The sequence below is a fragment of the Vulpes lagopus genome, chromosome 5 (assembly GCF_018345385.1).
Source record: "Vulpes lagopus strain Blue_001 chromosome 5, ASM1834538v1, whole genome shotgun sequence".
NCBI classification, from domain to species: Eukaryota; Metazoa; Chordata; class Mammalia; order Carnivora; family Canidae; genus Vulpes; species Vulpes lagopus.
In genome coordinates this window covers 75795741-75819256 of record NC_054828.1, presented here as the reverse complement: position 1 = coordinate 75819256, position 23516 = coordinate 75795741, and the positions used below count along the sequence as shown (strand labels likewise).

The window sequence follows — 23516 nt, the reverse complement described above, 5'->3', positions numbered from 1 at the left end:
GCTCTCCTATGGGTATGCTCTTGAGCCGTCCAAACAGCGCCGGCCTGTGAACCTGACCTAATATAGAGCAAGGGCTTCCCACACTCACTCCAGTGCTTGGCCACATCCAGAGGTGCAGCTGGCGGACCATCTACTGTCTCAGAGTCAGCAGCCACAACCCTATGGTGGGTGCCTCCTGCTAATCTTATTCCATTTAAGGGTGGCACTCAGAACCCAAATAAAGACAGATTTTCCCAGGCATGAGAACTGCGGAAATGAAGAGAGGCAGCTCCCAGCAGTCACCCCAAGGGAGCACCAAATTTAGCCTGAAGGTTGAACATAAATACATTAAAAATTTTTTAATTATAAAAATAACATGATAACATTAAAATAGTTTAGAAATAAGGGAATTAAAGCATTCCCACAGATCCGCTGTACTGGCACAACTGCTTTCATTTTTGTTTGTTTCTTTCAAATCTTTGTTCTTTTAATTTTTTTTCCGGTCACATTTGGCTATTTTTTTTTTAATTTAAATTCAATTAGCCAACATAAAGTCCATTCTTAGTTTCAGATGTAGTGTGTAATGATTTATCAGTTGGGCATACACCCAGTGCTCTTCATATCATGTGCCCTCCTTAATGCCCATCACCCAGTTACCCCATCCCTCCACCCACCTCCTGTCTAGCAATCGTTAGTTTGTTTCCTAGAGTTAAGAGTCTCTCATGGTTTTTCTCCCTCTCTGATGACAGTTTTCCTTCATTCTTTTAAGTGCCTACTTTACACATAATAATCGTGGTATGGGTACAATCTTGTATCTTGCTTTTTTACATAAAAATATATGATAAGCACTTAAGAGAAGCATGCTGTAGACAAAGAGATGAGTGTTTGAATCACACTTCTACCACCAACTAGCTGTGTAGGTTACTGAATCTGTTTCCTTATCTGGTAAGAGGGCGGGACGGGGGTCAAATGACCTCATAGGATTATTATAAGGATGAAATGATAACTCATAAAGTTAGCACAGGGCCTAGAAAATAACACTTAACAATTCCAAGTTTGTTTCATAATTATTACCAAAATATACGGGGTAGTTTTTTTAAATTGATTTTTCCCCAGCTAATGGCATCCTAAACAGTTTTGACATTGGTTTCCAAATGTACAGTTTTGGCTTAAACATTGTAAGCTTAACCCGCTCCAAGTAATATTTTGATCCATTCAAAGAAAAGTCCCAGGAAAGCATACAACTTTCCACCCTCGTCTGAATGCCCACTATTGTTTGAAGGCAGGCTATGGGATTTAGCTAGGACGGGCTGCAGAGCCCAGTGCAAGAGCTCTCCTGAGTGGCTTCTTGCACAGCGGCTCTCCAGCTCTCCGGCTCTCTGGCTCTCTCCGTTTCTTTCAGAGGAAGCCCTTGTTAGCAAGTAAATGTGCCCCATCCTATAGGGCCTTGAGTCAGAATAATGGAAAATCAGCTAGGTTAAAGGGCTTAAGCCTTGTTTCCTGCCCATGACTTCCCAGTGCTGTGTTAGCCTTCCCTGTGGTTGAAAGAGGCACCAACTGGGGATGATTTCAGAGCAGTATCAGATCCACTTGCCAAAAATCATCTCCCCACCTACCACAATGCTTGATGAGGTACCTGGAAGTCTCAGTATTGATCATTCCTTAGATTTATGACTTTGAAGGCATCTAGTAAGTCATATATGTTGCCGTCAATAAATGTATTTAGCAACACCTCACTGTAATTCTGATAATAGTCACCCATCTTGTACTCTGTTCAAGACTCTGTCCTGATGCATTGCCTAGTAACCCAGTCCCTCAGATGAAGCTGAGCTTTGCCCATGTCAACCCTCTTCTCTGAGTCTGGATGCACAACTCCAAAAAACCCAGATCAGGGCAGTTACCCTGCTGCCTGGAGTCTTGCACAACTTCTGTGGTCTGGCTTCTGTGCTGCTTGTGCTCTTCAAACTTCCTCACTGACCCTACCTCTGTGCACTTGATGTCTCATTGATTTGACTCCTTCTGATGCCAGGACTCCTCCAGACCACACCCCTGCTGGTTCTTTCCCAGCCCCTTCTATTCAGTCTTCTGCCCACCAGCCTGGACTCTAGGCAATGGGCCCAATTTAGAAGGCCCCACGCATGTTACAAGAATCAATTATGGTGGAAATAATAGTTGCAACGTCAAATAGCGCTTTTTAGAAAGTTGACATATGATATTTAGTTGTTTTAATTAAGAACTCCCTTCTTTTCTTTGAGTAAAGAGACTTTTACTGAAATAGTATGTGTGCTTTATAACAGTTGGTGCCAAGTGGTGTTGTTTTAAGTGCTGCTTGAATTCTTTGTTTTTCAAGACTGTTGGATCAAACTGAAGTCAGGTCACTTGTATTCTGGGGTTTTCTGGAAGAAACTTGGGTTCTCCTCTGGGTTGTTCTAGTCATCATTGGTTGGCATCTTCTCAGCTGTCAGATCTCACTCAGCCTCAATGATACTTCCTTAATGCCCATCCTCTCTGAGGAATGTCCCTCTTCCACCTTTGTTAGCATCTTATCTGTTTCCTTCTCCGCACTTATCACAATTTGTAATTATTTTCTTTATTTACTTGTGTTAGGGTGTTTTTCCTATTAGACTGTAAGCTCCAAAAGAGGGGAATCATATGTTTTATCAAATTGCATTCCTGAAAACTGACATAGTGCCCAGTCGAAAGTGGGTGCTCAATAGATGTTTATTGAGTGAAATTTTTCTCTTTTCCAACTGAAAGAACAATAAAAAAAACTATAGATCCTACTCATTTCTGATGACCATCAAGTAAGTAAGGAGAGGAAGAACTATTCATCCTATTCTATTTACATATCTATCATTTGTAAATTCCTCTCATTGTTCAATCCTTGGACCCACCACAGGGACTTCTGGTATCCACAGGAGGATTGGGAAGTGGGAAGCTTATTTTCAGCACCCCCTCCAAACTCACTGTTTTCTTCATCTGCATATCGTGAAAGCAATCCTTTATGAGACTTGCGAGGTGCCCAGTGCCCTCATTCTTCTGTTTTTCTGCCTGCTGGGTAAATTTGCTATTAAGAAGAAATCTGAAATTCATTCATACTATGATTCTTCATAAGAGTGTTATTAGCATTTAAGCACTGAGATACTTTAACCACAGTAATGAAACACTAGTGGTAGAAATTCTGATCTTATCTGGCACTGGAGGGAAGAAATTAGGAAAGGGGACTGCAGGGGCCTACAACCCAGAGTGTGCTCACCATATTACCACACAGCTAACCCTCTTCAGTGGTGAACTTTTAAAGGGAAGAGGAAGAGAAAATGAGAGCAGATACATGAGGTTGTAATCATACTCACTGTAAAATAAGTCCCTTAGCTTTTGCTGTCTGGGTGTAATACAAATTGTTAAGTGTTAATAGCTATGTTTATAAAACCATGAGATGCACTGCTTCTTTCCTAGGAGAAAAAATGGATCTCGGATGCTTTTTCCACTTAAACGACTCAGGCACCTCTGGGCTGAACACCTTGCCCTTGAACAGATGCCAGGTACACCCCGAGTCTCAAGTCTGCTGTCATAAGAGGTGTTCTATGATCTCCTTGCAAGCCACTTTAAAAGAGCTTTCTTGCCCTGATGAACAACATTGATTGGTAGTTAAGATAATACAGAATTCTGCATGTGTTCCCCACCCTCTGTTTCTTTCTCTAGGAAACAGCACCCATGTGTTGCTCAAGGGCTCGGTGGTCCCTTGACCCTTTGTTTGGAGCAGGAATAATTTCTCCCCTTCCAAAAAGATGTGCTCTCAATTGGAGAGGCCAATGAGAAGCTACCACTGTCATGGAAATTTCTTGGGTCTCAGTTTCCATGTCTGTAAAATAGGAACACCAAGACCCAGTTGACAGAGTCATCCTTGAGGTCTTCCCTTATCTAAAACTCCAGCCTCTTAAGGCCCAGGTCAGGTGTTGTCTTCCATGTGGTTTTGTCATACGTTTCATTTCCTGGAACCTGTGGTTCTTAGAATGGATAATAAATGAATTCTCATTTAATTCTATTACAATTGTTTCCTCTGCCTTAATCTGAGTTGATTTGACCTGAGTTAATCTGACCAGGTAGATGTGAATTCCATAAGGGGAAGTTGTGGAATCATCTATAGACATTCCAGGTTTTCAAAAACAATGTATTCAACATAATAGTGAACATAATAAAGATAATGATGACAACAATGTCAGTGATTACCCTTTAGTGACATTTAATGACATTCAGTGACATTTAGTGACAGGCACTCTAATGAACTCTTCACAGTTTCTCATTTAACAACCCAACAATGGGCAGCCCCCTTGGCCCAGCGGTTTAGCGCCACCTTCAGCCGGGGGTGTGATCAAGTCCCACGTCAGGCTCCCTGCAGGGAGCCTGCTTCTCCCTCTGCCTGTGTCTCTGCCTCTCTCTCTGTGTGTGTCTGTCATGAATAAATAAATAAAATATTTTTTTTAAAAAAAACCAACCCAACAACATACATATTCTGAGGCTCAATATACAAATGAGAAAAGCAGAGTTCAGAGATTAAGTAGCTTGCTGGAATCCAGCTGTAAATTAGCAGCTGGAAGTTTTTAACCCTTGCATGTCTAATACCAAGGCTGTTTGCATTACTGATTGAGGGGCCGAGTCTGAGTGCTTCCCTACCCCACAAAGTCTGTCGTCTTTCTTTCTTTCTTTCTTTCTTTCTTTCTTTCTTTCTTTCTTTCTCTTTCTTTCTTTCTTTCTTTCTCTCTTTCTTTCTTTTGTTTAAAAGATTTTATTTATCTATTCATGAGAGACACAGAGAGAGGCAGACACACAGGCAGAGGGAGAAGCAGGCTCCCCACAGGGAGTCCAATGTGGGACTCATTCCCGGGGTTCCGGGATCACACCCTGAGACATAGGCTCAACCGCTGAGCCACCAGGTGCCCTGCCATTTTTTTTCAAGGTCATGGCATGGAAGGGACACAAAAGAGAAATAGGTACAGGGCCAAATTTTATTAAGACAAACTACACATATTATTTCCTGTTTCATTCCTGAAAGTCCCATCACCAAGGACTGATCTCACAGGATTTCTAATCTAAGAACATTCATTTCACAAAACTCTTTTCAGAGATGGAAGGAGAGTCTTTGTTTTGTTTTGTTTTGTTTTGTTTTGTTTTGTTTCGTTTTGGAGACAGTCTTAATGCCAATGTCAGACAATAGATAAAAAGATGTCCTCTCCAGGGGCCTCTGATGACCAGTCATTCTTCCCTAAATGGCATCTGGGTTAGTCCCCTCTACTTCTCTACCCTCATCCTTCTCTCCACCTACCAATAGCAGCCAAACATCAGCAGAGGGGCCTAGAGATGGGCAAGGGGGGCAGAGGCTGAGCCTCCTGAGCTTTCACTCTCCTCTGTCCTCTCCTCTCATCTGTGTAGGCCAATGCCACTGGCAGTAGTGAGGCTCAGCCTCTCCACCAGCTTCTGGAGGTGAGGGCAGAAAGACACAAGTTCATCCAAGGTTTCCTTTCCTTATTTCAGACTCCCTTCACCTTCACCCACTCTATCAGTGTACACACACACACACACACACACACACACACACACGCATGCATTTTAAAAAGTAATCATCTCCCTTTAAATCTCAGTATCCAATTCTAAGCATCCTTTACTTTCATCCAAAATGGCAACCACCCCATTATGGATGGACTGAACAAAGAAAGCAGGCCAGTCCCTGGGAAGGCAGGGCTTTTCCACAGTCTGCAGTCACCACTGCTTTCCAGCAGTCTCATTAGGAGTACCAGGGAAGCATAGGAATCTCTGTGCTCTTAAATGAGGCCCCTGCTAAGAGAGCTGGAGACTCTCTTACTGCTTCCATGCCCCTGCTAAACTCTCCAGGGAGAGAGAGATTTGGGGTCTCCATAGCTGTCATCACACCTCCTCTTGGCACTCTAAGTTGGCAGTCAAAAAGGGAAATAAATAGGAGGGAAAAACGGTTTTCCAGTATTTTCTCTTTTTTTTTATTTTTATCTTCACAGCAGAATTATTTTTTTCCCAAAGGGAATCTGAGAAGCACAATGCCCTCTTTGTTTTAATAAGACCTGGGGAAATTCCAATGGCCTTCGTGACTGGTGATCTGGTCAGGATCTGAGAAAGGACGATGGCTTCTTGGGCACTCTGGTCAATAAGGTCTTTCGGGGAGCACTGGGTGAACAGCCAAGGGAGAAAGGGATGGGATGGTTTCTATCATCAGGTTGAGCTGTAAAAGAGCCCCAGGATGACAGGTGGTGGCAAGGATTCCAGTGGAGCCTGTGTATACAGTCACTCTCTGGGGGAGCTTGCACCCCCATGGGCTAGTTGTCACCCTGGCAGAAGTAAAGGCTGCAGCATCACCAAGATGGGACATTTGCCAGAGGTACATACCAAAGCACTTGTAAAGTTGAGGCTGCTGGTCAAGTTCCAAGGATGTCTTTGTAAGTAAGACTGGGTAGAGGGAAGGCAGCCAAGGACAGCCCAAGGCCACCTCACCGTCACTCAGGATTTAACCCATTGAGACAACAGATTCAAGAGCACATCTACTGTAAGGTCCTTGATCGATGCTCTTTATTGGCTGGGAACTTTGGACTATTACTTGCAAGAAGAAGGGTGATCAGGTCAAGGAAGCTGTAGAAACTTGGAGATCCATCTGGTATGTGGTGGCTGGTATGTAGAGAGCCATTCTATCCTTCTGGCTATCCCTCCCAGGCCAGATTTACCACTGTTCCCTTTTCTTCCTCTACCCAGTTGACTAAAGAACCCAAAAGCCTTCTACACACACTGAGTAGAGGATGGGAAGGGACAGCAGCCTGAGAGGGAAGCCATGTTTCTGCCTGCACTCACAGAGCCCTGGTCCTACCTTCTGGAATAAATGAGCAATGCCATTGGGACTTGAAGCCCCAAAGGAACAGAGCAAGTATGAGAATGAGAGATGGGGTCAGTAGGGATACATCTTCCCTCTCTGAGCTTCCTTTGTTCCCACCTGGTCCGGGTTCCCCCACATTGGAGGGTCACACTGATAGATCATCTGACCTGGCCTTGCTGCTGGCCTTGCTGAGACGGCGCTTGTCGCTCTGATAGCCATGGGGAAGGCGGTGACCTGGGGAGGCTCCGTTAGGTACCTCAGGCTTCTGGGCATAACGGATATGAATGAAACCCTCCCCAGGAATTGGCTCCTGGCCTTGCACCTGCTCAGTGGCCAGATTGTCTGTGTTCTGCTGGGAAGCCATCTTGTTACTGAAGGGATTGAAGAATTTCCCCCCAGGGCCATTATCCAGACACTGATTGAAGTCAGGGGGTGGTGTGCAGTTCTGGACTATGCCAGCCGAGGGTCCAGGAAGCTGACACTCAGCCATGCCCTGCCCAGACTTGACAAAGCGCTGTCTGAGCTTCTTCCAGCCCAGGTGGTAGAGTTCAGCCAGGCTGAGGAAGAGGGATAGTGCAGCCACAGCCAGCATAAAGACAATGAAGACATTCTTCTCTGTGGGCCGGGATACATAACAGTTGACGGGGTGGGGGCAGGGACTCCTGCGGCAGACATGCAGTGTGTCCAGGAAGATCCCATAGAGAAGGTACTGGCCCACAATGAAGGCCACCTCCATGGTAGTGCGGATCAGGATACTGCAGACATAGGTGTTGAGCAGAGTGCCCTGGAGGACAATCCTTCCATTCACTTCTTCCCAGCAGGACAGCTCTGCCTTCTCTGCCACTGGGTACTCGTAAGAGCCAGCACCCCGGGCCTCTTTGGCCCTCTCAGCCTCCCGCAGCTTCCGCTTCTCCTGCATGCGCACCGTGTGCATGGCGTGGCCCATGTACACCAAAGATGGTGTGGACACGAAGATGATCTGCAGCACCCAGTAGCGGATGTGAGAGATGGGGAAGGCTTGGTCGTAGCAGACATTCCCACAGCCAGGCTGCATGGTATCACACTGGAAATCTGCCTGCTCATCCCCCCAGGATGACTCGGCAGCTGTGCCCAGCACCAGCATGCGGAATATGAAAAGGACAGTGAGCCAGACCTTGCCTATCACTGTGGAGTGCTTGTGTACTTCCTCCAGGAACTCTCCCAGGAAGCTCCAGTCACCCATCTTGGCTCAGCAGCAGACGGCCACCGGGACTTCTGTAAAGGGGACAGAAAGAAAGAGAGAAGAGGAGAGGGATGCTTCTGCAAAATCTGGAGGTCCAATCATGCTCTAGGATTCCACTGATCCATTCTTTAAGAAGGTGCAGCTCATGAGTCAAATTCACCTAAAAAGCTCTCTTTTTTTCAAACCAGCAAAAGTAAAAGGAAATATATTAGAAATTGTCATGTTAGCAAGATTAGAGTGTGATTCCCACATTTGAATGGATCTAGAAATCAACTGAAGAGCATGTTAGTGTGGGTTCTATGCTGCTACCTCCAGAGAGTCTATTTTGGGAGATCTGGGGATGCCCCTGGAACCAGGATCTTCCCCAAGCTGCTGAGGTTACTGTGAGGCAGGCAGTACAAAGACCAAGTCTGAAGAAACACTGGTAAGGTGGGAAGCACATAGGACTGCTCTCTGCCCTCATGAGTCTGGCTGTGTGTCTCACTGAGTCTGCATCCTTGCCTGTAAAATGGGGATGGGAAACAGCTGCATCAGAGTTTTGAGGGTAAAATGAGATGCAGTACATGGGTACTGAATCATAACTCAAATATTCCTATGTTTGAATGGCTGAGGTGAAAAAGAATTATTTTGGTCCAGAAGGCAGAACTAGGTGAAGAGGAGGAAGTGAGGGTAGAGTTAGCAAGTTTGGCCTCTCAGAAGGCATCTTCTAACCTTCAGAACCATCCTGAGCTATATTGGGAGGTGGCGAACAAAACCGTGTTGGGTCACACCAGCTCTGGGTGCTGCAGATGAGTGCTCAGATTTCTCCAGCTGGTAGGCAGCTGGCAATGCCCATCTCCAACATCTCAGTGCAATGCAGCCATTCCTGGTGTATGACTTGCCTTGTCCTTCTGCAGAAGATCCCCGTGCACAGACCTGCTCATCCAGAATAAATGCCATTATATCCCATACGGAACCTTCTCTCAGCAGGCTGTTTCCTGCTTCTTTAGCCTCATTTCCTGTCTGTCCTCATTAGTTCCTTTTCTTCCCCCCCACCATGCCACATCCTGGAAGATTCCCAGGTGCTCTCTTCGAAGCCCTCCTACATGCCCTCTTACCCCTCAGAATTTAACCCAGTTATGGCTTCCTCCAGTGCTCCCTGCTCCTTCAAGCTGAGCCTTGTCAGCTTGTCCCTGTGGTGCCCTAGGGACCCCCAGTTCCCTCCTAGCACTTGCCTTCTTATTTTGTGGCCCTCTGTCCATCTGTGTTCTTCCAGTAGGGGCTCCTTGAGAACAGAGATTGCCTTTTCCTCTGTTTCATCATCATCACCTGGCCCAGAGCCTGACCTGTGGAGTGGGTGCTTAGTAAATCTTAGTTGAGTGAATGAAGGGTGGCACACTCTGGTGTGACAAATCAGTTCCCTAATCCTTGCCTGCATCCCATCAGCAAGATGAAAAGGCCAGATTTCACTTTCTACACTGCAGTTAGATCTGGTCAAGTATGGCAGGAGTTTGACGTAAAGGGAGTACTCTAGAAACTATTTTTCCATTCCTGGATAAATGGAAGGTTCCTCACTGGAGGTCCCCTCCCACACACACCCCACCACCCCCACTACTTCCTGCCCATGGACAGAGCTATGTGAGCCAAGATGTCCCAGGCTGTTCTCAGAAATGCCAACCAATGCCAATGTCCTAAGGCCTCTGAATCAACTCTTGAATCTCCTACCTCCAGAATTCTTACTTAATGAGCAATAAGTGTCCTTATGGCTTAAGCCTCTAACCAACAGAATGACAGAAAGAAAGGAAAGAAAGGAAAGAAAGAAAAGAAAGAAGAAAGAAAGAAAGAAAGAAAGAAAGAAAGAAAGAAAGAAAGAAAAGAAAAGAAAAGAAAGTAAAAAGGAAAGAACTGAACATAAATATTTCCCTCTTGCAATCATAAAACCTCAGAATCTAATGGGATCCTAGATATTATCAAGTTCAAGCTTTGGCCTTTACATCTTTGCTGCCAGTGTGCCCCTGATTCCTATCTGAACATTCTTTAGGCACATGAGGAAGGACAGGGTAGGGTGCCATATTTCTCCGTGCAGGCATCCTTGATTCCTGAGTTGAAACCTTGACAGAGACCAGCCTCCTGGCGCTGTCTTTTCCCTGCCCCAGCTTCCCAACCCTGAGAGTCCACACATGAGTGGAAAGGGATTTATCTCTGTTATCCTCCATATCAAAGACCCAACAGGTGGTGAGGCCTTTCCTCTGGTTTGTGATCAGACATCTGCCCTTTCCCTTAAGTGGTGAAGGGTCCCCCTCCCTTCCGCCAAATGTGGAAAATTGTGGTGTTTGCTCAAAGGGAAAATGGCTCATTAGATAAGAGTTCGAACCATCTGTCATCTCTTCTAGGCACGTGCATAGTGTTCAGCATCTTCAGGGTCATCCACATATGTGCAGGGACCAGGATGTGCTGAGTGTCTGAGAGAGGGGAGGGGAAGAAGAGGAGGGAGAGAAGGGAAGCAGAGGGAGAGAAGGGAAGAGCAGGAGCAAAAAGAAGGAAAAGACAAGCAGAAGCTGGGAATGGAAAAAGAAAGACCAGGTAGTGGTTAGGGGAAGATAGTTTGGGGGTAGCTAAGGGGAGTTCAAATCCCTGGTAATATCTCTGAGCTTGGAGAAGTTACTGGATCTGTATCTCAGTTTCCCTAACTGCAAAGTAAGGATACTCTTATTTAGCTCATCAAGTGTTACGAGGTGATGTATAAAAAGCACTTGGCACAGTGCTCAGGATATAAGAACTAAAGAATAAAAGGCGGGCTTTACTAGCAAAGAAAGTGTTTGGGGAGGACAAGAATGGAGGAGGAAGAAAGAGAAAGTAGAGAGAAGTGCATTACAAGGAAGAGAGAAACACGGGGAAGACCAGAAGGGAGAAAGTGAAAGGGAAACAGAAATGGAAGTAAAAAAGAAACAAAAAGGAAAAAAAGAGAAACAAATGTCATATTCTTCCAAAATTTGGGGCAAGTTTTCCAAACTGTCCTCAATCCCTGCAGACTTTTCCCTTGATCTTCTGGCTCTGCCACTCATTCCTTGCAAGTCCCCTGGGAGGTCTAAAAATAGGGCCAAAGAATGTGACACTCTGGTCTAGTCTGCCAAGAGGCTTGACTGCTGACCACCTCACTTGTGGTGCAAGAAATCCCACCTGGAAGAAAGGTACCAGAAAGGAACCTTGTGGAAGAGGAGAAAGACGGTTATATCAGATAGGCTGCCTCATGGGGAGGGAACGAGAGACTAGCTGACAGGGTTGGGGGGTAGACCCCCCCAACCGTGTGCCCTGGTGGCAGGAAATAGTGTGCAGGACCTCCCATTTGTGACTTCCTGGTTGACCCAGGTGAGGTCAGAGAAACTTAACATTGCTACCATGTACCAGCTGCTCAGTTTATAATATGAAAGTCAGTTTCCCAGCTACACTGCATCTCTTTGAGGCCCCTACAACCTCAGCCAAAGAAATATGTAGATTAAATACCCATTGAGTTTACTGGGTGTAGAGCGTATAAAATGCTTTGTAGATTATTATCTGTTTCTTGGCAGGAAGTGTGTTAGGAGGGGCAAAGGAAGCTGCCCATGCCATGAATAAATTCTATTAAATACAATGGTAATAATATACCTCACTGCTTTAGCTGTGATCTTCACTGGCTTCCTACTGCTTATAAAGTTCAGACTCTTTAACTTGTACTTGAGATCCTCCACAGCACAGCTTCATCCTGTCTTATTCCTTCTCCACTCACATACCCCACACTTAGGCTACATGACTCCCCATACATGTGTATATGGCCCACACCATCTCACTTTTTTGTCTTAGCTCCTCATTCTCCCTCTGTCTATAGAGTCCTTCTCTCTTTCATTCATCCATTTAATAGGAGTGGTTACCAGGTGTCATATAAGGCACTGAAGACACAGCAGTTAAAAAGACAAAGAGTCCCTGACTTTACTGAACTAAACTGCCTTTAAATCCCTTAATGAAGGGGAGAGATCAAACACATTGCAAAAAAGCATCATGTGTGTTAACATTAAGGAAGTATATGGTGCTATGGGAACACATGGCAAGAGGTTGACTCTGACTTAGGGGTTGGGGGGCCTCATTAGGTCAGGGCCCTCTAAGGAGCCAGGGTAATTGAATTCTACAGCACTTTGCAACTGATACAAGTTCTGTTCTGAAACCCCAAGGCAAAAGAAATGGTCCCTAGAACCCAGATGAGAATATCCCCACTCTGTAGTTTCTTCACTCCAAAATCTCCAGCATCTACTGTCAATGTGTCATATCCTGGGACAAAACAAACACTTGGGAGAGTCACCAGGGAACTCATTTGGTAATAGTGACATGGTGCTTAGACAAGAGGGAAAGGTCCAAAGGAAGACTTTTGTGCATAATGAGCATGGATCATTTTATTCCCTTACTTTGTGTATTATATGACTACAAATAAAATTCAGGTACCTATCTTCCCAATCCAGTGTTAGCATCGTTGCCTCCCTACACAGCCAAAGTTTTCAATGAAAACCAACTTAGAGGTTAACATAAACTCATAGCTAGGACCTCCTCCTCTGACCCCCCAGATCTAGGTAGAAATGGAGACATCTTTTCTCAAATTGATCTCAACCCATTTAGGTCTCCTAAATAATAAAGACTCCAAATTACCATTCAGGATGTAGGATACCTTCTCACTTATACGTGGCCTTACACCAATTTTCCAAAATTTTCTATCAGCCAATCCACAAGTACTTTATTAAGTCCCTGCTATGTACCTACCACTGTTCTGGGTACTGAAAATAATACCTAAGAGGTATCAGACCTGGCACATATTAGGCATTATTCAATGATATCTATTAAATTAATAAAATCAGGCATGATTCCTGCCCTCAAGGATTTAACAGCTTTTCCCTTCAAATAAGTAATTGACTTCTTAAAGTCAAAAGCCCTGTATTCTACTTTGTATTTTTATTGCATTAGGTTCTCACATTAGGTTCATAATAAATGCTCTGTTAATGACTGAAAAAATGTTTGATCTAGCAGTAAGATTGCAAAGTGATCCTAGGGAGGATCAAATCGTTCTTCTTAAGTCTAGCAATTAAAAAAAAGAAAAAGAAAACCTTACAGGGCATCTGGGTGAATCAGTCAGTTAAGTGTCCAACTCTTGATTTCAGCTCAGGTTGTGATCTCAGGGTTGTGGGATGGAGCCCTGTGTTGAGCTCTGTGCTTGGTGTGGAGCTTGCTTAAGATTCTCTCCCTCTCCCTTTGCCCCTCCCCACCTCTCTCTCTCTCTCTCTCTCTCTCTCTCTCTCTCTCCCTATCTAAAAAAAATAATAAATAAAACTGTATACAGTTCAAGATGTGCTTCTCCTCCCTTCTCTTGTTGACTTCAAGACGAACATATTTGTTTTGTTCGTGACCAAATAGAACATAGAGACACTCAATTTTTATCGTTAAATGGAGGAATCCTCATAACCACTTTGTGGGGTGATGGTTATTGCCTCTGTTTTTGCAGAGGAGACATCTACGAAGGTAAGAGATTTGCTCAAAGAAATGATGATGAATGGAGGTAGAAATTAGACCACTCCAGAGTTTCTGATCAAGTCTGATGCACACCAGAAAGTGTCCCTCCATCTTTCCTCTGAGGGTGGAGTCCATCAATTCTTACGTCTCCCCACTTCAGAACTTCAAGAACTCCTTTGTCCCCTAGGGAAGTGCGTTGAGACATGACTGCCATTTAATGATAAGACCTGGGGGTCAGCTTTTAAGCAATGAAGCAAATATTTATGATGCTCCCTTGATATGACCATCACTGGGCAGGGCGCTGAGGGGGTTATGGGAAAGTACAATTCAGTTCACCTTCACAAACACTTACTGAGTGTCCACTTATTTGCTAGAAGTTAGGGACCCAAAGATCAGTAACACTCTATGTTGAAGGAATTCAGTGTCCAGTGAGGGATACAAACACAACCAAACTTGCAAATATATTGGGCTTTCCTGAAGAGGCAACCCCTGAGTAGGAGTTAGGTAGAGGTAAAGTTTGTAGAGGGAGGTGCAGGAGAGATGGGGGCATTCCAGAAAAAGGCAACCACATAAATAAATCCACCAAGTGAAAACCAGCATGGTTTTAGAGGACAATGAGCAAAACAGGGAAGTAGTCTGCAAAATAGGATGGAGGGCTTTGGAGGCCATGCCTAGGAATTTAGAGTATTTCTCAACCCCTACGATAAACCATGTTCAGTACATGACTTGTTCCTGTGGGCAGACCCTTATGGTACACAGCCCTCAAATGGGGTGGGGACATAAGGCATGGCCCAGTCAATAATCACCCTGCTGGTGGCAGCCCTTTAGTAGTAGTTGCAGCCTACACTAGGTAGGCTGACAGGTGCCACCCAGTACACTCCTAAAACAGCACCCTGTCTCTCCGGCTCAAGAAAGCATATTGCAAGTGGGCAAGAAGCTACCAGAGGGATGCCTTGAAAATTCTCTTCCTTCTATTCTATCCTCTGGAGCCACACATAGCACTTTTTATAATTTCTTTGCCTCCCACCCCCACCCCAGGTCAGCACCTGGGCCTTGGACTGAACTGTAAAACCATTAGGGTTTCATACACATAATGAGAATTATTTGCTCTACTGACTGTGTATTATCTCTCTAAGTCTACCCTAAGCTCCTTGAAGACAAGGCCCATATTTGTTCATCATTGTAGCCTTCCCCTAAGTCCCTGGACCCCCCCTTTCCCCCTTAGTGCTTAATACTGTGCCTTGCACCTGGTAGGCTGACTCGTGCAACAGTCAACAACAGTAAAACGAATTTTAAAAATCAACAACAGTAAACGAATTACAACATTCAGCTCACTCAAAACATCTAATGTCAGTAGATGGGCTCCCTAGAATGTGACCTTTGAGACCTGAACAATGACTATCGTGACTGGAGAGACAGAAGTCACTGAGCCTTCCTTCTGCCCGAAACAGAGCCCTCGGCTCAGCCAAGCAGGACTGGGTGTATCTAGAACAGAGACACATCTGCTCACCATGGACTATTTCTTCCCTACCTCCTCCCCACAGATCACTGGGGAGCTCACCCAAGTTTGTCAAAATTAGATTATAAAACCACTCCACAGAGTCTGAGTCTAATTCTGGACAATGACACATGTTCTGTACATTATCTAACAGATCTCTGGTTCTCAATAAAGGTTGTTATTTACAGTAATAATAACAGCACTCTGGGCCCATGTTAGAATTCCACTCCTGACACAATGGAATGTGGTACAGAGCAGGGTTGACTTGCTTCCCAAGTAAGAGAATTCTGTTGTAAAAGGACCCAAAGGGCCTCACTTAAAAGATCCTTGGACAGAATATCACGTGAATGCAACCCAGTTCAGAAAGTATTTATTGAGCTCCAGTGCTATGCCAGACATCAAAGGTGGCTTTATAAAGTAAAGCACCAAATATAACATCATCTCAGAATTCCTTTGTAACTTATTCATTAATATACATCTTTCTGATTTCCCCTCCCCCCAATAGTTTCTCACTAAAATGGAGAGAAATAGGGAAGATTGCAGAAGAAAGAGGTCTTGATCTTCAGCTACTTCAGCAATTTTGATTATCCTTGGAGATTCTCAGCTCCATTTCCCAGTTTATCTTAAGTTACATAACAAGAAACGAATCTCGGTGATAATGATAATAATAAAATTAAACTATTGAGACCTCTTTGTTTGCCAGACATTCTATGAGTTTCTTGATATATTTTTTCTCATTTGATTGTCCCCTTTATACGGGCTCAGAGAGGTTGATTAAGCAACATCACTTGAGGGGGACTTGCTGCTAAGTGGTGGAGTTGGAGACCAAACCCAGCTCTGATCTTGTCTGACAGCAATACCCCTGCCTTAACAACTGTGCTAGATTCTATCTAAATAACCTAAAGTTCCTTTTTTTAAAAAAAACCTTACCAGAGGCTGGCCACTTTGACAGAAGGTGAGTGCTGCAGGTGACTGATGGAGTTGATTTGTAAGTGCTTGGGGGGTAATTCTCACATTTAGAATTTCCACTCTTCTCCTGACTGAGGTTTGGGGTAACCTCAGGGGAAACAACTAGGTAGGTGATACAGCTACAACTAGTGAGCTAGGCCTTATGGTCAACTTTTCTCCTTATGGTCAAGTCCAGTGGGGGCTTGTACCCCGGAACCTTGATCACTGAAGAGGAGAGAGGGAGACTGAGATGAGAGGAGACAGATGGAGAAGATGAAGTGTCACTTTTGTTTTCCTTTGACTCCAGCCAATGGCAGATAATTAACCTCTCCCAATTACATTATTTTATTCTAGCAAGGACAGAGTGGTTCACTCAGAAACACCCTGCTAGCAGACAATGGTTTCAAAGCCAAGGAAGTGAAAGGGAGCAAAGTGGGGAAGAAGAATTACGCTGGGATAAGTAATTTTCTTGTTAAATTGTTAGGAGAAGAAATACTTAACTGGACGTGGGTAGGAGGTGGTGGCAAATGGAAATACTCGATTTTAATGAAATATTGAGAGGTTCTTATTAATTACTCCTAAGAGGTTGATTAAAACCTATGCAGTTATTAATGAAAATTATATTTATGAGACACTTAGGTTTCTTTATTATTATTATTATTATTATTATTATTCTTTATTATTTCCACCTTCTTGTCATAGATTCATAGTATGGTGGAGCTGAAAGGAATCCAGACATTAATCAAAATCAATCCCTTATTTTAATACAAGCTGAAGACCAGGGTCCAGGGAACTTAAGTAATAGTGATAACAGATAACACTAAATTGAGTGTTTTCCATGTGTGACACATTTACAACTATACTTTTAACCTTTATATTAACTCTGCTAGGGAAGTAGTTAGTATCCCATTTCACAGCTGAGAAAACTGAGGCTTGAAGGTCAAGTAACTTGTAGAAAGTCACACAAGTGGCAAATGCTGCATAAGTGTCTCGCAGTTGGTGTGCCTGACTCCAAAGCCTACCTTCAAGCTGTGTCTCTAAAAGGGGAAGAAAATCAAAGAGGCCCTGGCATGGACAGCTGGTGACAAACCTGTGACCTGAGTTCTGCTTGGTCTCTTAGCTCCCCAGGCAGGGCTTTTCCCACTCTCCCTTAAGAGGCCCAGGGTTTTCCTTTTAGCCCCTGGCTTATTGGCTAGCCATCCCTTGCATATGCTGTTCCTAGAATTAATGATTCCATCGAAGCCCTCAGCCCACAGTGGTCAGGATTCCCAGACTCTTCAGCATCTGCCACCATTTGGCCAGAATTCACATATAGAAAGTTATTTCCTTTTTTAGCCACTAAGTGCTCTTGGCTGCAGCAGTGTCTACTGCCGGGTTTTTGGCGGACCAAACAACAGACTCTGGTGTTCCATTGATGTCAAATTGTTTTTTTTTTTCATTGATGTCAAATTGTAACAAGAACAACTGAAACAAAAATCAGAGGCGGGCCCCCTGTTTCCTACGGAATAGTGGGATTCAAACCCTGCTTCCATGCTCCAGTTGTGTGTCCTTAGGCAAGTCACTTAGCCTCATAGTTTCCTCCTCATCTGAAAAAAGGGAATGTTTATTCATGGGGATTAAATAATATGTGGACGGGAAGCGCCCAGAACAGTATCCGACACATAGTAGACACTCAATATGTTAGTTCCTTATTTTCTAATGTTTTCAGTAAAGACTCCTCTCAAGTATGATCCAACTAGCCAACCTGATGCAGAATTTGGCAGTGCAGCACGCTGGTTAGGGTGACACAACAAGGATGCTCATCGGACACTGGGTGGGGGAAGGTGACTGTCAGTGAGGCAAACACAAGAGGTGGGGAGGATATTAATTTCACTGTGCATTTGTTATTTCACTAGGCATTCAGACCCTGGGAGACAAGAATGGAGAAGGGAGGTACAAGTCTCCACTCAAATCAGGCCCCTCTTATTCTTGTCATTGGTCCAGAGTGGTTCCAGACTTTTCTAAGTCAAGTCTTTGGGCCTGGAGATAGACTGCATACAAGTCCATACTATAAAATGTGTGCTTCGTGTAACTCCTGCCTTCTGAAATGCTGCAGCACTTTTGAATCTGATCACCACGCAGTCCAAAGGCACATCCAGAAAGTAGGTGTGAAGCTGGTTCAGTTCCTCTTGGTAGAGAAACTGGTCACTTGCGGAGAAGGGCCATCCCAACCGCTAACCACACCTGGCCTCTCCTGAAGTTCTGAATCATGAAGATGCCAGGATGGATTTTCCAGATTTTCTGGAAGTGGGACACCAGGGCGGCTCAGTTGTTGAGTGAATCTATTTGGTTCAGGGCATGATCCCAGACTCTGGTTTTGAATCCCGCATCAGGCTCCCTGCATGGAGCCTGCTTCTCCCTCTGCCTGTATCTCTGCCTCTCTCTCTCTGTCTCTCATGAATAAATAAAATCTTAAAAAAAGAAAAAGATTTTCTGGAAGTTATCTGTGAACAAGAGCCTTGAAAGAGGGGCTCTTTCGAGTCCCAGCTGTTTCTCTGTGACTCTAGATGAGACATTCCCCTCCATGAGCCTCAGTTTGCTCACACGTAAAAGAAATCAGTCAAGCTGGATGGTTGCTAGGTCTAAGTGGCCCTTTTAGCTCTAAGTTAGAACATCTGGGGAGTTTGTGACTTGGCCAATTGTGATAATATGGCAAGTTAGTGGCAAAGCCAAAAGACAAAGCTATATTTTCTGACCCCACCTCCAGCTTAAAGATCAACAAAAGTAGTCCCAGAAAACAAAATCTGTGGTCATAAAAACCAAGCAGTACATTCTCAGAATTACATGTCATGGTGAGCCTTCACTGTGGGAAAGTTTTTACATCAAATGAGAAATGGGCTGAGGACTGAGAACCAGGCAACCTGAATTCTACCCTATTGTTCTATTGTTCATTGAGCACTTAATATATTATAGCCATTTTATTTTTTTTTTGAATCTTCTATTTATTTATTTGAGAGAGAAAGGGAGAATGAGAGAAAACACAAACAGGGAGAAGGAAAGGGAGAAGCAGGCTCCCCACCCAGCAGGCAGCCCAACTCCGGGCTCGATCTCAAAACGCTGAGATCATGACCTGAGCCAAAGGCAGCCACTTAACCAACTGAGCCACCCAGGTGCCCCTATAGCCATTTTATTTCTTTTTTTCTTTTTTTTTTTAGATTTTATTTATTTATTCATGAGAGACACAGAGCTTATGTCTGTGTCTGTTATGACTCCATGCAGGGAGCCGGATGTGGGACTTGATCCCGAGTCTCCAGGATCATGCCCTGGGCCGAAGGAAGCGCTAAACCACTAAGCCACCCAGGGATCCCCCCTATAGCCATTTTAAATACAGGTTTCCTCACTATCCAAAAAAGTAGAGTGTTCTGTGAAGCCATTTGTAAGCTGAAATGGCATAAAACGAAGAAGCAATGACCATTTCATAAAAGTGAAATTTCCACCAGTGAAAGCAGGTACTGTAACATAGGTCTTTTGTAAAACCGAGGTGGCATAAAGCAAATGTTAGTTAGTGGGGAAACCTTCGTTTTATTTTACATTATTTTATTTAATCTTTATAAAATCTTACAAGAAAGGCATTTATTAATCTCTTTGGCAGATAAGAAACCGAGGCTCAGAGACATTAAATAATTTGCTCCAGGTCACACAGCTGAAATTCTAACCCAAATGTGACTCCAGATGCCCAGGCTCTTCCTTCTGCCCAATTCCTGAATTAGATAAACTCTAAGATCCCTCTGTGCTATTTTAATACCTCTGATTCTGAGACCTCCTGAGTGCCTTTCTTTATGAAGGTGACTGAATTTTTCTTGCCCATGATTTGCTAATATCCAGAAACAACTGAATCACAAAGTGGCATCAAGCTATCATTCTCCAAGAACCCGCAGCTTCTGACTATAGAAAGGGAGTCAGCAGGGAGATTTGAAGCCTTCCTGGAAAAATGGGCATCTCTCACCTTTGGAGCCCCCAGGAGGCCAGGCTGCACTGTGGTAACCCTGCGGGGCCGCCAGAGCCCAGAACCCTCCACCACACTCACCCCCCAACAGCCAGCAGAGACGATGAGGAGCAGGTGAGCAAGTAAATGTTGCTGCCAGAAAACAAGGTGGTAGAGATACTGAAATGGAAGAAGCAGGGAGGCCTAGGGAGAAACGGAGGCTCAGAAAACACAGCTGAGGATGGAAGTCAGAGGGGCCTGGGTATGAGTGAGCAGAGCAGGGTGTTCTCCCAACCAAACTGACCTGACTCACTGCGTCATCCCTCGTGCGTCACTTTTCTTTTCTAGACTTTGTTTTTACTGTTAGTCAAAGAAATGGACAGGCGATCTAATGGGCCTCTTCCAGTCCTAATGGCCTAAGCCTTTTGGCAAGGATTAGAACGCGGATAGGAGTCAGGCAGCTAGGAGACAAGAACAACAACCACTTTCAAGAGCCCAGTAAGAACATCTATGGGGTTCTAAGCCTGTGGCAAAGCAGGACAACACAATTGTGTCACTGCTGTGGCTCGATAAACTTCATGTACCTGGGTGGAGGGATGGCCAGAGGGTACCAGTTTGGAAGCCAGGGAACACACCTCCAGTTCTTCTCTGTTACGCACACCGTGATCAGGAGACTGCTCTTTGGCAGCTGCTGAGTAAGGAAAATATGTGGAGGGACGCCAGGGAAGCAAGCTCCAAACAGCCCTGCTGCCTTGGGGAACCTGCTGGAAGGTGGAAAGTTCAGAGCTGTCCCTAGGGAGCAATGAATCAGGTTCTCGAGCTGAGCCGGAACTCTGGAGGCCTTGGGCGGAAAAGATGAAGGCCCACTGTTATGAAAGTCAGGCTGGGGTGCCTATAAATACCAGCTGGTGTCCCCAGTGGTGAGCCATGCCACCTGGCAAATGAGGATACTACACCTCCACACACTGGTTTCGTCTCCTCTCCAGTTTTGCTAGATTTCACCTGGGTCTCCTGACTCCCTGTCCAGTGCTCTTCACTCTGCCCTTCCTTGTCTCTGGCCAGTCAGACCCAGTGTGCCAAAGCCCTGTGTGAGGCTGAGGAGGAAACACCAGGAATCCCTCCACATGATGACATACTGGGAGGGGGGATCAAGTTAAAAGTGAACAAGAGCACAATAAAGATGTGAAATCTTTGTGTTGAGCTTCCCTTTTTCATGGTTTTGAGGTATATTTGAGCCTAAGGAATCATAACCTTGTACAATGTTACTGCTGAACAGAACTGGAGGGATCTTTCCACTTCAAACCCCTCATTTTCTTTCTTTCTTCCTTCCTTTCTTTCTTTTTCTTTCTTTCTTTCTTTCTTTCTTTCTTTCTTTCTTTCTTTCTTTTCTTTCTTCCTTCTTTTTCTTTTTCTTCTTTTTCTTTCTTTTAAAGTAGACTGTACGCTGGAGTAAACTCACAACCCTGATATCAAGACCTGAGCCGAGATCAAGAGCGGCATGCTCAACCAACTGAGCCACCGGGGTCACCTGCAAACCCCTCATTTTCTAGATGAGGAAACTGAGGCCCAGAAAGGGGAAGTGTCTGGCCCAAGGACACACGGCCACTCAGGGCACCATAACCCAGGTATCTCAAACCCCCAATCTGGGTTCTTTCGCCACTGGCTCACAAGAAAGGTCAGGTTGCTAACAGAAACTTTTGTGCCCTGCAGCCATCTACCTCACCCTGTACCCAGGAGGAAAGGCGACCATCAGTGGGCATCTCTCTCCACTTCCGCTCTGGGTCTTCACTAGCCTCCTTCCCCCAACACCAAGAGTGCGTGGCGGCCAGATTGCTCAGAGTACACAGCGGGGACATGATACTCTGCAGGAAACTAAGCAGGGAATATTTTTAAACCACCCAACATGCCTTAGGGGGGAAAAATCAAAACACTCCCGTAGATGCTGCAGAAAGCATTTCAAAAAAGATTCCAAGCCTAGAGGAAGCACAGTAAAACACTGATGGTTTTTGTTTTTAAAGGGCCAATTCCATCTTAACCAAACTTCTTGGAAATGGACCGCTGAGCTGCTTGGAAGATGCCCCTGGAGGGCAGCAACTCGCCAGAGGTAGACCCACTCCAAGGGCCCTCCACTCATATTTCTACAGCTCCTTATAAATCAAGTGAGTAATTTCTCTGCTGCTTCACAACCATCCTCCTCAATATATCCCAACCTCACTATCCCAATGACTAGTAGGGATAGAGAGAATAAGCCCCCAGGTACAGAGAAGGAGCTTTGTTGTTCTCCAGCCTGCAACTCCAGGCTCTCTCTTCTGGCTCCTTCCCATCAACTGGTAGTTTCATCTCTTAAAAGCAAATCTATCCTTACCTTTTCCTTGGTCCTCCTCTCTGGAATTTCCACAGGCTTCCCAGCCGCCTCCTCCACTGCCCACTCTTCTCAGCTCTCAGCCTGTCAGTTACTCTCTCACCCCCTTTTGACTCTGTGTCTGTCGCCCTCCCTCCTCCCACTCTTCCTACTCTTTCACTCTCCACCCCCTTCCCCCAGGTCCCTCCCTCCCTGCTCTCCCACTTGCTCTTAGAATCCTTGCTCACTTCAAAAGTTTTCTTCCCTCTACTTCCCTGCAGTCTCTTCTCACTGCTCTTTCCGGAGGAGACAAGGAGACAGAGATGTCTTTCCCACCACTCCACCGCCCTCCCTCCACTGTCATTGTCACCACAGTCCTGGCACCCTCCTTCTCCCTGGTGGGGAGGGGGGGGAGACACCACATTACCTCCCTAGGCTCCACAGAGCCTCCCAGGTTCCTCTGGCCATCACTGTCTTGGGGCATCAGGGGAAAACTGGCATTACCCAAGAGATCTCTTTTCTCCATCCTTTTCCTGCTGTCAGAGAAAAAGAATGTTCCTTCATGGAACAGGTCTTTTTGGGATCTCCACCCTCCAGATAGCATTGGAAACAGTCTCACAACTCACAACTGCCAGCACCCAGAATAGACACTGGGGGTAACCAGAAAGCTCCAAAGGACAGAGAGAGGGCATTCCTACTGACCAGGATCATAAGCCTCTCTCCCCTTTCTCGAAAGGAAAGATAGCGCCTTTTATGTGCCCAACACTGCTCTAGAATACATATATATATTCAATTTCTATTTCACTTAATCATTCCAGTTTCCAATTCTACAAGGTAGACATTCCTACATTTGAGGATATTCAATCATGGTAATCCAGTTGGCAAATGGTAGGGTTGGGATCAGAAGTTTTAGTCAAAGCCAAAATTCACTTCTGTGCTCCTAGAAAAGCATACAGGTCTCTTGGCTGGAATCCAGTGGATGGAAGTAAGCTTATCTCCTACAAGATCATTTATCACAGGTAAGCAAATTTAGAAACTGAGAGGCACCTTTCCCCTCAAGCTCGCCTCATTCCCAACTCCTCAAATTAAGCACTTAGATGGACCCAGTGGGAGTGTGACAAATATCTACAACAGAGGTTGCTGTAAGTGGACTGAACAGAGACA

General features: G+C 44.9%; 1 protein-coding gene across 3 annotated transcripts; it reads right to left on the bottom strand.

The window, feature by feature from the left end:
- Positions 1-5966: 5966 nt before the first annotated feature.
- GJA5 (gap junction protein alpha 5) lies at positions 5967-22909 on the bottom strand. 3 transcript variants are annotated; one of them, XM_041756192.1, is made up of 2 exons: positions 22780-22909; positions 5967-8125 (listed from the first exon to the last, which is right to left on the bottom strand). In XM_041756192.1, exon 2 carries the CDS (start codon positions 8091-8093, stop codon positions 7017-7019), a length of 1077 nt encoding a protein of 358 aa, XP_041612126.1. In that variant the 5' UTR covers positions 8094-8125; positions 22780-22909; the 3' UTR covers positions 5967-7016. The 3 variants fall into 3 exon arrangements, with proteins under 3 accessions (XP_041612126.1, XP_041612124.1, XP_041612125.1); XM_041756190.1 differs by lacking the exon at positions 22780-22909 and adding an exon at positions 22377-22497; XM_041756191.1 differs by lacking the exon at positions 22780-22909 and adding an exon at positions 8805-9653.
- Between the last annotated feature and the right edge of the window lie 607 nt (positions 22910-23516).